The 15,395-nt window shown below is 42.3% G+C and overlaps 1 protein-coding gene across 1 annotated transcript in view; it reads right to left on the bottom strand.

The window, feature by feature from the left end:
• Nucleotides 1-15,007, bottom strand: part of Mtcl3 (MTCL family member 3) — a 54,970-nt gene extending 39,963 nt beyond the window's left edge. Inside the window, exons 1-4 of the mRNA XM_029482758.2 lie at nt 14,062-15,007; nt 10,663-11,855; nt 9,981-10,205; nt 8,299-8,457 (exon numbers count right to left, since the gene is read on the bottom strand). Of these exons, the coding sequence (XP_029338618.1) occupies nt 8,299-8,457; nt 9,981-10,205; nt 10,663-11,760 (1,482 nt within the window). The 5' untranslated portion in view covers nt 11,761-11,855; nt 14,062-15,007. The remainder of the gene's footprint in view (nt 1-8,298; nt 8,458-9,980; nt 10,206-10,662; nt 11,856-14,061) is intronic.
• Nucleotides 15,008-15,395: the final 388 nt, after the last annotated feature.

The raw sequence follows: 15,395 nt of genomic DNA, 5'->3' as shown, positions 1-15,395 counted from the left end.
ATAAGGAATGTGGCTCCCAGTTTCCAGAACATACTCATTTTCTAATCAATCACACTCAAGTTAAGAGTCATGAGAAGATACCTGATTTTATTTTCTGAAAACTTTTATTTTCTAATTTAAGGATCATGCAGCCTAAAATCAAGCATTGTTTAGTAAGCTCATCTATCCATACTGGCTGAAATCGAGTTTGTGTAAAACAATGAACAGTTCTTAGCACCTAAGTGTTGCCTACATATATGGCCATGGCTAGGAAGGAAGTTCTTTCAACCTTTCTCCTTTTTTGATAGCTGCTGAACTCAGAGCCATCTCACAGCATGCATATCCCTTGGGTGAACCATACTTTCATCTTGTCTGAACTTTTGTTTCTAAACCTTTGACCAACTGTTGACTAACTTTATTGTGATGCTTATAATTCACCTATAAAAAGCAATCTGGATGTACAAATCAGAGCTGTAAACAACCTTCAATTATAACTATATTAGTTATTGTAATGAGATTTTTCTATAGGCAAAGTGCTGACTTGCCCCTCAGGGGTGGGTCATTCAAAGCACAGCTCAGGGCTCTTAGACTGTATCAAACTAGTCTGAACCAGAAACTCAGGGCTCATAAATACATTGTAATAGCAAATTCAGCAGAACTTCAAACACAGCTATTGCATAATGATGCCAATTACATTTTTTCCTCCAAACTCTAGCCTTTTTAATTCTGAACTTGAATTTTTTAAAAGATCTATCTATCTATCTATCTATCTATCTATCTATCTATCTATCTATCTATCTATCTATCTATTTACTTAATGTGAGTATATGCCTTCAGACATACCAAAAGAGGACACTGGATTCCATAGTTGGACATATGGTTGTGAGTCACAATGTGGTTGCTGAGAATTGAACTCAGAACCTCTGGAAGAGCAGTTGGTGCTCTTAAGCACTGAACCATCTCTCAAGCTCACCCATTATGTTTTTTAACATTCAGGTTGATAAGAATTTTAGATAGAAAGTGGTGGTGCTCCCAAAGAGTGTGCTGAATCAAGTGAAATTCCTTTCCATTCTCCTCCCTTCCCCTTCCCTCACTTCTCTTCTTCTTTCCTCCCCTCCCCTCCTCTCCCTTCCCCTCCCTTCCCTTTCCCCCTCTTCTCTTCCCCTTGCCCTTTCCTCCCTTCCTATTCCTTCCCTTTCTGTGATGTTTGGATCTTGTGCACAAGGGGTAACTGCTTTGCCACTGAGTTATGTCACTAGTCCATGAACGTTGTGCTTACACAAAGTTTTACTATTTCCTATATATATGATTAAAATTCCAACCAAAAAAGGACCTGGAATCTGATCAACTGTGTGTGTATGCTTAGAGATGTGGGATTAGTGCTGACCGGTATTTTTATGTAAATAGTTATAACCTTTATTATATAAATTCTGTAATTTATATATAAGTATAAAATATAACTGAAATATTCAGTGTAATCAAAAAATTCTATACCAATTTCTTAGCTACGAACTATCATTGCTTCTGCTTGACAACTGGGAAAGGATTCACTTGCCTAAGACCAAGTTTAGAAATTTCTTCTGAGTATATGCTACTGCATATGTGATTTCATTTAAAAGGTCCAGTAAAATTTATAATTCCTCAACAAATATATTTTTGAGAATTTGTTCAAGTGTGGGGCATGACTCAGCAACTAAAGGCACCTACTGCCAAACCTGATGACAGAAGTTCCATCACATGGACCCACATGGTAGAAAGAATATCAATGCCCATGAGTTGTCCTCTGACCTCTGCATGGGTGCTATGACTTGTGCATGTACATACATGTAAGAGTACAAAACAAATAAAGTGTAATAAAAAAAAATGCACTGACAACAAAGAGTAGCTTTGTGAGTGCTTCCCCAGCAGAGCCTTTTATGTTGCTCAATAAATTATTGGCTGTGACTAGAAAAGAACTCATGTGTTTAAAAATAATGGTCATTTCAACATCATTAAGTATGAAAGGTTTTTATTTTATGTGTATGTGTATAAGTATGTATATGGGTATATGTATGTGAGTATGTGCATATATGTGCACCATGTATAGAAGGCCAAGGAGGTCAGAGGGACATTGAACTTCTTGCAACTGGAGTTATAGGTGGTTGTGAGACATTATGTGGTTGCTGAGAACTAAACCCAAGTCCTGTGCAACAGCAGCAGGTGCTCCTAACCAATGAGCCCTTTCAGCAACCCCGCATTTTCCCCATTTTAATAAGCGACCAGGACAAGCAGAAAATAATCACATGTTGATGGATTTCCCATTAAAACTATATCATGGAGCTATCCTGTCAGTGATTTGCCAGTCAAAACTGCATTCTGCACCTTATAACTTAGATAAATATGACCTACCAAAACCAAGTATAGTTAATAGCACAACCTAATTTTATATAAGAAAATGCATACAATATTTAAACATATAAGGCATAAACTTATCTATTAAAATGCCTCATGTGTTAAAATCATCAGATATGTGGCATGACCACAATGTATTAAGAGAACAGTGATGTTACTGCTAAAATTTATAGTGCTAATTGTTTCTGTGATTCAGGATGAATACACATAATAATAGGATATATAAACCAAGCACACAGAAAAGAAAAGTCCACAGGGTAGATGATGCTCTTGCAGCTGGGCCATTAAGAGTCTTCTAGAGTCAAAACTTGAAGTTTTTTTTTTTCTCTAAGCTTCTTATGTAAGACTGAGAGAGAAACAACAAAGATAACAGGCTCTGAAATATGAAGACTCAGCAAACACTGTGCACCATTAGCTCACTTCTTTTTTCTTCTTTAAATGACTTCTGTTCAAGTTTCTATCATGAACCGTATTTCAAACTGTGGTCATTAAAACTCCTTCCTCATGATGAACATGAGAAGCTTTGAGGCACAAAAAATGATGCTACCTCTAATAGCAGCAGGAAAACTCCATGAAAGGGAGCGACTGGTTTCACAGGGGCAAAAACTCATTCAACCCAGGGAACATGTACAGAGTCTCCTACAAAACCCTAACTTGATCTTATGTGTGCAAACCTATTGTGACAGAGTTTCTTGTTTGTGTGCAATAACTTTCAGAGAACTCTATATTGTTGTGATCCTTTATGATGCTGAAAGTCAGCCTGTCATTTTCTCTGGGTTATAGAAAGGGCAAAAGCATTTTACTCCAGGAAGAAGACATACTGCTACAAGCAAATCGATGTTTCATAATGGGGATGAGAATGCTATTAAGGTTCGAAGGCAGAATTTTAAGAGGTCCCTCTTGTTTACAGTTGGCAGAATATCAGCTGCTTCAATATAAGGAACAAATTGCAAGAGCCTAAACCAATTACCCTCATCCTGCTTCTACTCAGTTCTTAATCCCAAGTGCCCACTCCAACCTCTCAGAGGGAGACAACAAGCAGATGGATGTATGCAAGTGCACAGAACTCTGTGCAGCCACCAGTTCTGAGAGCAATTGGTCAATACCCTTGAAGCTAGTTAAAGTTCTAGTAAAGGGTTCCAAACTCTACCAGATGGTCTAATTGGTCTTAGGAGCACTGTCCAGAATTTATACAGATGCACACATGCAGTTAGAATCTTAGGATTAGAATACTGCTTTTATTTAATATTTCATGATTTTACTCTATTACTAGTGTCTTTTCATCTGAATTTGACACAGTTATGTTTTACTCTGTGGGCAGAGTGACACAAAAGGCTTCTAGTTCACATGGTTAATTCTCAGTAAGGATTTAAATACCTTCACTTTACAAATAAGAAAGCTGATGGGTAATAGTGCCATTCTATAAGATAATTGTTTATTTTAATTATTGCTTTATTTATTTATTGTTTGTCTGTTTGTTTGTTTTAGGGTGGATTTCATCGCCTCAGGAGTGGAACTCAGGAGTCAGTTTTAGGGAGTCGGTCCTCTCCTTTTAAGATGTGGGTTCTGGGACTCAAATTCAGATTGTGTCAGGCTTGCAGGCAAGTGCCTTCATCTCCTAAGACACATTCCCAGCCTGGAGCTAGTTTTTAGCATTGTTCTCTTAGATGATAAATATGCAATTACTCCAAATGCCTTATTTGAATAAGATATTTCTGATTTTTAAACTATGTTTCTTGCAGGTGCTTTCTTGACTCTCTGAAGTCAACCTGGTGCAGGTGGTTATGCCTGCCTGATAGTTTTTCATTTTTCCTTATGACATTTAGTATTCTCTACATTTCCATATGTCATATGTCTTTCCCTAACATTAACTTTTCTTCCCTCACCCCAACACACATTTTCTAATATTATTTTTCTTAGTAAAAAGGTATTTTTAAAAGCTAATGTCCTGGACTTGGGAGATCGTTCAGTGACCAAAGTGTCTGCTGAACAAGCATAAGACCCTGGACTGGATCCCGGACAGTGCTCCTAAGACCAATAGACCAACTGGAGAGACACTCTTTCAAAATTTAAGTTAGAGATCAAGAAGGCGAATATCTGATGACCTCTGACCTCCATGCACACATAAATGCAGGTGAATGCACCTGCATGCACATGAACACAAACATATGGGCCACACACATAATAAACAAAGAAAGCTAATATCGTGCAGAAAGTCTCTAGGCTTTCACGACTACCTCATTTAATCAGAGTCTGACTTTGAGGTCCCCTTAGTTTTTGGTGAACATGGACTATTTTTCAGGTCCCCTCTGTCAGGGAAGTGATTCTTATTTTACGATTCAGGACAGCCCATCTGTCTGGCTAGTGGATGAGTCTATGAGTATTTTACCCCATTTCAGGACAGAGGATGAAAAATCAGACAACCCTTATACCATTCTGTTTTGTGTCCACCCATGTACGTGAACACATGGGCCATATATATGGAGATTGGAAGTTAGTGTTGGGTGTCTTCCTCTATCAATTTCCACCTTCTTTGGGGGGATATGGCCTTTTCCTCGACCTGGGTCTCCCTATATCATCTAGGTTTACTGGCCATTGAGACCCCAGAGTCTGTCTGTCTTTGCCTCCACCCCTTCCCAGCACTGGAGTTACTGATGCATGATAAGTGTCATGGCCTGCTTGGCTTTACAGGAGTGCTGGGGATCTTAACTCATGCCCTCATGCTTACCCAGTGAATATTTTGTGCACTGAGCCATCTCCTAACTCCTCAATTTAAGCCATTCTTTGTTTTTCTTTTTTTTTTATTAATCATTTCATTATTTTACATCTCTAATGATATCCCACTTCCGGTCCGGTTACTCCTCCACCAACCCCCCCCAATCCCACATCTGCCCTCCCCTAGAGCATCCAACCTCCCCAGGACCAAGGGCCTCCCCTCCCATTGTTGTTGGGCAAGGCTATCCTCTGTTATATATGTATCTGGAGCCATGGATCCCTCCAGGTATACTACTTGGTTGCTTGTCTAGACTTTGGGAGAACTTGGTAGTCAAGCCAGCCTATGTTGTTCTTCTAAGGGGGTTGCAATCTCCATCTCCTGCTCCAGTCCTTCTGTCAGCCTCCCTACCAGGTTCCCCAAGTTAAGGCATTCTTAAATACAAGTTTGAGATTATCCACTTGAGAAATATTTACATGACACCAAATTGCAAGATATTTCTCTTTTATCTCTGACAATCAAGTAAGGTTTGATTTTACTTGAATGTTTTTGAGGTTGTAGACAAAAACCAGGAAGTGCTCCCTCCCTCCCTCCCTCCCTCCAAACAACATCACACATAGACAGATAGAGGCCGCAGGAGAATGACACTGGACTCTCACTTGCCCACACTAAGCAATGTGATCTTCCTTTACCTTCTTTTTCAAATGCATATTAAAATCTTAATCCCCAATTAGAATATGCTCACTAGGTTGGAGAAAATTATTTGGAAATATTTTTTTTTTACAAAGGTAATCAATTGAAACTAAAGCTATCCTTTTTACCTTTCTTACTCTTTAGCCCTCCTTCTCTTTCCCTTCCCCCCTCTCTCCACATGGCCATGGCCAGTCTCTCTCTTTCTGCCTTCTCTCCTTTCTCCCTGCCTTTCTACAATAAAGCTCTAAAACCATAAAAAAAGAAAGTAAAGCTATTAGTGTAGACTTTAGTCTAATATAACTTTAAATAGGAAGTATTGGGTGTTGAAGAAATATGTTAGACACTAAGGTAATTGATTGCCTTGCAAACCCAAGTACCTGAGTTACATTCTTAGCATTACATGGTAAGCCTGAGTGTGGTGGTGCATGTCTCTAAACCTTGCACTGAGGGGGTAGAGTGATATGGATCGCTGGAGCTTCCTGGCCAGCCAGCTTAGCCTAGTCCTTGTCATAGATGGCAGTGAGAAGGCCTGTCTCAACAAACAAGGTGGAAAGATTCTGAGAAATGAGAAATTCCATCTGAGGCTGATTTCTGACTTCCACAAATGTCTATACGACACACACACACACATACACACACACACACACACACACACACACACATACACACACAGGGAGGCGTGGGGGAAGGAGAGAGAGAGAGAGAGAGAGAGAGAGAGAGAGAGAGAGAGAGAGAACTCTAGTGAGTGAAGTGGGACTATCAACAAGCTAAGGAGGGACGGGCTTAGGTCAGATCCTTCCCTCATGGCTCTCAGAAGGCATGAAATCTGCTGAAACCTTTGGCCTCCAGAAGAGTGAGAAAGTAAAATATCTGGTATTTTATGAATGCAGTACTTGAAAATTAAACCTACTTCATTCTCTCCTTCCCCAGAAACACAATAAAACTTTGAAACTCTTTACCTGTGCATTATTGCTTAAGACAATACATACTTTTACATACACTAATTTCATACTTGACTTTAAAACTTTAGGGGGAAAAGGTATGTGCTGTTATCTAAATGGCAATGCCTTGGACTCTGTGATAAAATATGTCAGAGGAGGAGACATTTGAAACAATCTTTACAGTTTAGAATAAGTAGAGAAAAATAGAAGTTAGAAGCCTTTCAAGGTCATCCCATTAGTTACTGATGAAAGCATATTACATGATTCTCAATCTCTATACTTTTCTACTGTATTACAGAGGCATTCTGTGCTACAGTATGTAAATTAGTGGCCAAGAAGCATATATCAACATTAGTACTTTCCTTATACTGTCACGTGAAAAAGATGTTTAGATCAAGTGTAGATGGTACACATCTACAATCTCAGACCTTGGGAAGCAGAGACAGAAGGAATACCTCAAGCCTGAGGCCAACCTGATTATGAAGAAAGTTTCAGACCTACACAAAGAGATCCTATTTCAAAAAAATTTATTTAATGAATGAAATATTTTTTAAAAATGAAAAGGTGTTTAAAGTTAAGGTAGTATAAGTGAGCACAAAGAACACAAAGAATAGTTTGTTCCACTAACATAATATTTCAGTGTTCCTACACTTAATAGATTCTTAACTACACTGCTTATATTTTTACTGTGAATGGCAGATATGAGGGGTTTAATATTCAGTACATTCAAAGACTAGATTTTCTCTGAAATTCTAAATAGTCAATTTCTGCTTTTGCTGAATTTCACTCATAATTTTCATACATTACACTGCCAATAACTCAAGTAGTATAAAAAATATTTTAGTTCAGTGACTGTGTATCATGATTCTAATTACTTATTGATAGAATTTTTTGGTTTTTGTTTCATCTCTGTTTATTTCTATATCATTATCCTTTCAGAAGATGGATGGTAAATAAAGCAGGGACATTCACAGAGCAACATGAAAAAGAGAACATTAAATCCCTCACCCTAAAAGACATTACCAAGATGAATCGCTTTGAGGTACAATTGTGTAGGTCTCAACTGGAAACAAAGAAACCCTTTCACCAGAACTCTGATGGGGTGGAAGAGTTTCAGGATAGTATTCTGCACATTAGACAATTTAGGAAACTTTGTTATAGACAAACCCAAATAATGGCTGGGATAGACTGAAAGGTCTTTACAGCCCTGCCCATTCCAGAATTTTACTGTTCTAGGAACACAGCAATAATCTCACAAAACTATTCCCCTCAACTAACAAAACCATCACTTAATCCTTATCTTTTTATATCATGTATGTGTAATATTTAATGTATTTAATTCACACACATTTCAACAACACAAACAGCTTGTAGCTGCTTATTGCACACAGTAAGTTAAATTAAAATTCAGGTTAGAACATTTTCTTTACTATTCACTTGTTAGTATGAAATCTTCTATCTCTTACTCTATTGAGTTACAAGTTGTAATCAGGAAAGACTAACTTTATCACTGATGTTCATCCTTGAGATTCTGTTCCAAAGAGCAGAACTAACACAGTTAACCATGAAATAGACACTAACCTCCTTCATTTTTTCCAGTTCGTTCTGTAAAGCTTGCTTTGCAATTTCAACTTCAATTAGCTGCTGCCTCAGTTTCTCATTTTCATCTTCTGTTGTTGTCCTTTTTTCCTCCACATTTTCTAATTCATGGTGAAGTCTCACAGATACATCCTTTGCAACCTAAAAATGATATGTTTGCAAAGATAAATTATAACTTATTCATACTGAAGGCATTAAGAGCCAGTATTTCCAGAGTACTTCCTAGGTGACCATGTCCCCAATACCTCATCTATAAGCCATTCATCTATAGCAATCACTTAATCCTCACCGCATTCCTATGGGATAGATGCTACTGCTATACCTGCTTTGTAGAGTGGGGAAGTATTAAAGATGTTCAATGCTGTATGATTAACAGGTAGTCAGATGGCCTGGGTCAACTTCGTCCCTTTACTTCATTACATCAGAGTGACATGTATTTTACTTCATGTTCAGTTGTAGATAGATTTAAGATATCTGCTTTAGTTTTACAGTGACACCATGAGCTATATGTTGCCACTACAGCCACCACTGAGAAATGGAGAAAGACAGTTTTAACTTCTGGGTAGTTGGGCTTGCTCTTTTCCTTATAATTCTAGCTAGTTACAAGTACTTAGCTTTAGGAACATTCGAGGTTTGGAGATTCCTTTTTGTTTTACTAGTATGTATTTTTACTCCAACTTTTGAAATTATCTTGACAATCATAGGGCTTTGAAGGAATGCTGAGCATCTAGTGTTAGAGGCTCAGGACACAGCCAGTCCTGGTTTGTGTTGGATAAAGGGAACTTGGCTATTGCTGGGCTTGTTACAAGGCCCAGGTACATGCATAGAACCTATGTAAGAAAACGCTTCTGGTTGGGGTTGAAGAGGTACCTAAACGGTTAAGAGCACTGGATGCTTTTCTAGAGGGCTATTTGTTCAATTTCCAGATGCTATGGACTTTTCTGGCTTCCAGGGACACCGGGCACTCATGTGGGGCACAGACATGCATTTGGGCAAAATACCAATACACATTTTCTTTGAAGTGCCATTTGTGCACCTACCTATAAAGTAGCTCCATTTATAATCTCTACCTCACAGATTTTTTTTCCTCAAAATCAACCAACATTATATGTATTGATGCTATATTTTCTGATGAGTCATGCCGGATTCCAAAGCAAACCAAAAGAATGGAGCAAAGACTACCATAAGATGTTTGCCAAGAGCTTTCTTTGAAACATCTAGGGTAATTAACTCTACTTGCTTATCGATGAAATTAATATAGTTAAAAGTATATTTGGTTGTCAATGGAGGTGTGCTGAATGTCCAGTTTGCCTTGTGAATAAATCTGCCTGTTTTCAAAATGAAGAAAGAGCACCCCACTAAAGAGTCTACTGTAAGCTCTGAGCTGTCATGGCCTTGTTTCAGTGGATGAGGGAGGAACCCTCTTATTACTTCCTGAAGAGTTACTCCCAGGAGATCCTCCTCCCACTAAACTGAATAGATCCTTCTATGCCCAGATGCTGACATTTTGTGGTGAAGGAACTTTTGAAAACTATTGCCCTTTGTCGTCCTTCTGTGAAGGCCCTTGCAATGCAAAGAGCCCTCCAAAGTCTCCACCCATAGACCCTAGCCCGCCCTGGCTCTCGCCCTCGCTCTCCCCCACCCACACTACCCCCGCAAGAGACCTTGAGATCCTGCTCCAGGCTGCGCAACAGCTCGCCATCAATTTCCCCAGTCTGCGCGTAGCGGAGCCTTTTGCGCTCGGCTTTGCGGAGGCGGTACTGCAGAATCCGGCAGTTTTTGTTGGCTCTCTCCAACTCATGGCGCATTTCCTGCAGTTGACAGGCATCCTCCTCGAAGAAAGTATCCCTCATCTCGTCCATCTCGGTCCTCAGCTCATCGATCTCGTTCTGAGAAGGTGACAGGCTATGGGTCACAACCAGTCTTGCCACTAACCCCTCAGATACGCACCACGTACATCCCATCCCTATTCCCAATTCCTAGCTTTATTGCCTTCCTCTGCACAAGACAGGAGTGACAGGGAGCTGAAAGCAAACCAGGCCTAGTTTAGGCCCGTCTTTCGTTCTATTACTCTAGCTCTCTCTGCCTGTGAGAAAGTGGGGCAAATCATGATAATTGGGTAAGCGAAGGCCTAGATTTGGTTTTAAATACAACGGTATTAATATTAGTTCCGTTTCTAATTAGGAGCAGGCCATGGACCACCCCAGTCCCCATCTTCCTAGTTTTCCTCCTTTCATGTGGTCCTAAAAGGTCAGCAGCCTTCCAAACCTACCAGGACACGCCCTAATCATCGGAGGCCCCGCACTTCCCCTCCCCCATTCGGGTCCCACCCCCTCTCTTTCTCACCTTGAGAGTCTCGTTCTCTTCCCTCAGCTTCTCCATCTCCTCCTGCATATCTTCTTGCTCTTGGAGCTGCTGCGAGTGCGGCTGGGACGAAGGGGGAGCAGCTGCCTGCATGGCCCCGCCGCTACCGTTGCCCTCGGCGCTCTGCTGGGGGCCCTCGGCTGCAGCCGCCATTGGGGAGGAGGAGGGGACTACAAGGGGCTCACAGATGGCTGGAGCGCCGGCGACCGGGGAACTGCGGCTGCCGCCGCCACCGTTTTTAGTGTGCATCTGAGCCGCGGCCGCCGCCGCCGCCGCCGCCCGCTCCTTCTTGAGATGGAACTGGATGAGCTCAGACTGCAGACATCCCTCCTTCCAGTAGCTCCCTCCACCACCGCTGCCGCTCCCTGTGCTGCCGCTCCCAGAGTTTCTGCTACCTGGGCCGGGGGTTTTGCTCGTAGCAGCGGTGGGTGGTGAAGGGGAGACTCCCTCCGCAACGCTGTTACCCCTCTGCGTTGCGCGGACGCCTTTCCCTCGCCAACCCCTGGGCGGCGGCGGCTGCGGAGCGCCCCCCTCCCGGTCCCCCGGGCCACCACCGGCTCCTCCTCCTTCCCCGCCCCCTCCTACTCCCCCGAGCGGAGGAGGTTCCCCGACTTTCGAGGGCCCCGATTCTATTTCCCGGGGTGTCTCTTCCGGCTGTCCGGACCTCCTGCAGCTCACAGAGGCCAGGATCGCCGCGGGGGACCCTTCAGCACCAGGCGCGGGCTGGACAGCTCCGGGAACAGCCCCTTTGGGTATGGAGGGCACCGCCTTCTCCGCCCCGCCTCCCAGTCCTCTGGAGCCGGTCCCGGAGGTGCTCCGACCGGTTATCTTGTTACCCTGCTGTTGCTGCTGCTGCAGCTGCTGCTGCCGAACAGAATTGAGCTTAGGGCCGACCCCAAGCGGGGACCGCGTGGCCCCGGAGGTCTGACGAAGAGAATTGTCCCTAGGCCTAGCGGGTGATTGAGCTCGCTGCTGCTTTCTGCTACAGCCCTCCGGGTGCATGCGAGCCTCCGTGGCTGCGGTGGCGGCAGAAACTGAGGTTGCGGCTGGGGCAGCGCCCCCGGACGGTGGCTGACTCATGGCAGTCTAGAAAGAACCTACTGGATGCCACTTGGAAGAGTCCATCTCTAGATCATCCTCTTCTCTCCTTTCTGTCACCAACCTTCCTGTGTAAGCTGGGATGGACATAGAAGAAAAATATACAGTATGTTTACACTGTTGTAGAGCCAAAGGTCAATGTGCTGTACAAGGGAAGCTAGAGAGAATTACCGGATTCGGAAACCAAAGCTTTGATGGAAGCTTTGACTAGGTGAAAGATTCAGGACTGTAAGTCCTCACTTTGCCCAAAGTGGCGCTGTCTCCATCTTACTCCACTTCAGTCAAAAGGATCTGAAGGCAGCTAAAACTTGCACTCCCTAGGTAACCTGTACCTGGGAAGGGTGAGGCACAGGTTCAGAAAGAAATGAACGGTGAAGGAAATGGGGGCAGGGGAGATGAAAAATGGAAAAGGATACGAAAGGTAAAGGAAGTGTTTAGATATTATAGCTGTTAAACAGCTTCCTCCTCTGACTCCAAATCTGTATTTTAAACCTAGTTTAGTGTGTGTGTGTGGGGGGGGGGGGGAGGGGGGTTTATTTAATTCGTATTCCTAATTGTCAATTAAAGAAATAAGGTTATAATGTAAGATCCTAGAGAAGATTTACCGTGGATAAATGACACTTTTCCCACTCAGCCCCAGCCCTTAATGTTGTCTTCAGAGAATTTTAGCCAACTTTCTTTAGAATGGAACACACACACACACACACACACACACACACACACACACACACTGTAAAGAATGAATATGAATCAACCCCAAGCTCAAGAAAAAGCTGATATGAAGAATTAGTTATAAGATTTTAGTCATTGGCAACCCGAAAGAGATTATTCTAGCAGCTTAAAAATACTTGTTGAAAAATTTGATGAACAGCTTTATCTACAGACTGCGAAGTTTTTAATGGTGAATTTGTCCTCGATTCTTCCTGTTCTGCACTTAAGGTGGACTGAGTTGCAAATACAACATAGAAAAGTTTTATTCTGAACCATCTCCTTAGATAGTATATAATAGACTGAGTAGAAGTTTTAAAATGCCCACTAGAGAAATAGCAGAGTGGTTAATTACATTGGCTGCCCTTTCAGAGGGCACAGGGTCTGCTCCAAGCACTCAGGTGACATCTCACAGCTCTCTGTAACTTCAGTTTCAGGGAACCTGACACACTCTTCTGTCATCCCTGGGCACCAGACCCATATGTGGTACACAAATATGCATCCAGGCAAAACACCCATATGCATAAAATAAAACCTAAATTTAAAAAAAAATGTTAAAATGCTCAGTCATTCCTATGGAGTCAAATTCTGAAACAGAACCATGGAACACTATTTAACCAAAAGGCTGTTTGTCTTCCTTTAGGCCGGTAAGATACATTGCGTTAGCTTTCCAATATAAACATACCATTTTAAACCAGAGAACAGAAAAGACTTGTGGATTTTCCTTGCTAGTGGTTCAGACAGCTAGTTCATTTGGCCCCCTTTCCAAGAACCTCATTTACCTTTACTGGTAAAGCACAGGAAGGTCAAGACTAAATACAATATTATCTTTTACACACACACACACACACACACACACAGAGAGAGAGAGAGAGAGAGAGAGAGAGAGAGAGAGAGAGAGAGAGAGAGAGAGAGAGAGAGAGCGCTTTTAGGAGACATGGTTTCCCATTATTACTCTTATTGTCTGTTGTAAATATCTTAATTGAGGATGTAATCATTTGTCCTTTCATAAAGGAAGGGTACCCGAAACTCCTCCTCCACCTTTCTTTCTCCCTCTGTAATCTCTTTTCAACTCCCTTTGTAATACAAAAATAAACAATGATTACTTCAGAAGGAAAACCAAAGTCACCCTCTGCTAAAAAGTCTGGCCTACTTTACCATGGGTCAGACTAAAGTGGGCCACCCAGCTTAATTGTACTGACAATGCAATGTTATATTTAACCAAGTAGAACCACGCGGGAACTCAGAAAGTCATCAGCTGAAGCCTGACCCGCCCAGACTATAACCTCAACAAAAGCTTGGGTTCCATTAATTAGCTCCACAATCTAAGGAACCTAGTGTCTCTCACTTGTTCCCTGACAAAGTCATAAGGTACTGTATCTCACAGTTTCTCCAGTGGCAATATCCATCCAAGCAATGATAGTAAGGACCAAATCAATCCTTTTCATCTCAAATCCTATCTGTCCCAGGACCCACCCCGTTTCTCTTCGTGTCTTTAGAAATCTAGAAGATCTCACTTCTCTGCAGTGGCTTTTGCTTCCAGGAAGCCGGAGACCTCCGACTTTATTTTTCTACCTTTCAGAGAAAGTTCAACTTCCCAGCTTCCGTTGTGTTATAGGCGAATTTCTTGCTGGGCGCGCTTGCTGGCACGGGATCCACACCCACTCTGTTTCTCCGAACAAAGGCGACAACCACAAGGACTTAGAGCTCTGGGAGTTGACTCCTAGCCGGCGGTGCTTGGCTGGCTGGGCTGCAAATGCAGCAGGCAATACCCGGGGTGCCAAGCAGTGCCAGACTCTTCCCCAGGAAGTGCAGCGGTATTCATGAGCTGACCTCACCGGACTGGGCTGGAAAGAGGGCGGGATTGAAGGGAAGACAGGAGAGAAGTAACCGGAGTGGTTGCTTAAAGAAGAAAGAGAAGGATGGGGAGCTTGGGTAGCGGGTGGGAGGCAGAAAGACAAAAAGGCCAGAGCCACGCCCGAGATGCAGAATTATTCAACCTGGCTCATCATATTCCTCTCTCCATTTCCATTTCCTGTATTTGGCAGAAGACTCCAAGACCGCTTAAAATCGGATGCCTTGGCTTCCTGCAAAGCTTTGTCTCAGGTCCGATCAATCTCCATCAATTATTTACTTGAGCTCTTTTCCTTGGGAAGCCGGTTGGAGCAGCCTTCACCCTCCGCCTGACCCAGCGGAGTCTCTAGACGCAGCTCTGAGAGGCGCTGGCGTGCGCTTCCGGTACTTCTCTTTGTTCACTCACTTTAATGCTCAGTCAGTCTCTCCATGCGCGGCTCCTTCCCCACCCCCAGCTCGGGCGGAGTCCTGGGATGGCTTTTCCGCGAATAGACAATGCTCGTCAGACCACAGACAAAGGGTTCTTGAGGAAATAAGGAGAAATGACTAATTTAGGGCAAACTGATTAAATATGTGCTTCCAGGGATGTTTTAAGTGCATTTATTTCAGTAGCACTGGGCACCGCATTTCCCCTCTCCTCACTAAAGGCCAATTTCTTCAGTGAAAACAAACTGGTAATTTCTGAGATCCTTTTTTTTTTTTTTTTTTTTTTTTTTTTACTGTTGTACACGTAATAGTAGTCAGAACAAATGTATCAATAAAGAATCGTCTGACCTGACAATGAATTAAGAAAAATGCGTTTCCAGTTTACATTTATCCATATTGATTCACAGGATTAATACTCCTAATGTTTGAGGGGAATTTTCTTCTTTTTCCTTCCAATTTTATTTCAGGAGAGTAGGCTCGAGTGACTTCCTTTAACCCATAGAAATCCCCTTGTAAGTTTGCAGGTCAGAATATATAAACCTGTTTTTAAAGGACATTTTTGAGACATTAAACTTCTCTTACTTTATTGTGGTGGTTTTGTGAGAGCAAAGACTTAGATATTCTTCAAC

The sequence above is a fragment of the Mus caroli genome, unplaced genomic scaffold, assembly GCF_978045245.1.
Source record: "Mus caroli unplaced genomic scaffold, Mus_caroli_1 scaffold_9, whole genome shotgun sequence".
In the NCBI taxonomy this organism is placed as follows: Eukaryota; Metazoa; Chordata; class Mammalia; order Rodentia; family Muridae; genus Mus; species Mus caroli.
This window is presented reverse-complemented; position numbering and strand designations above follow the sequence as displayed.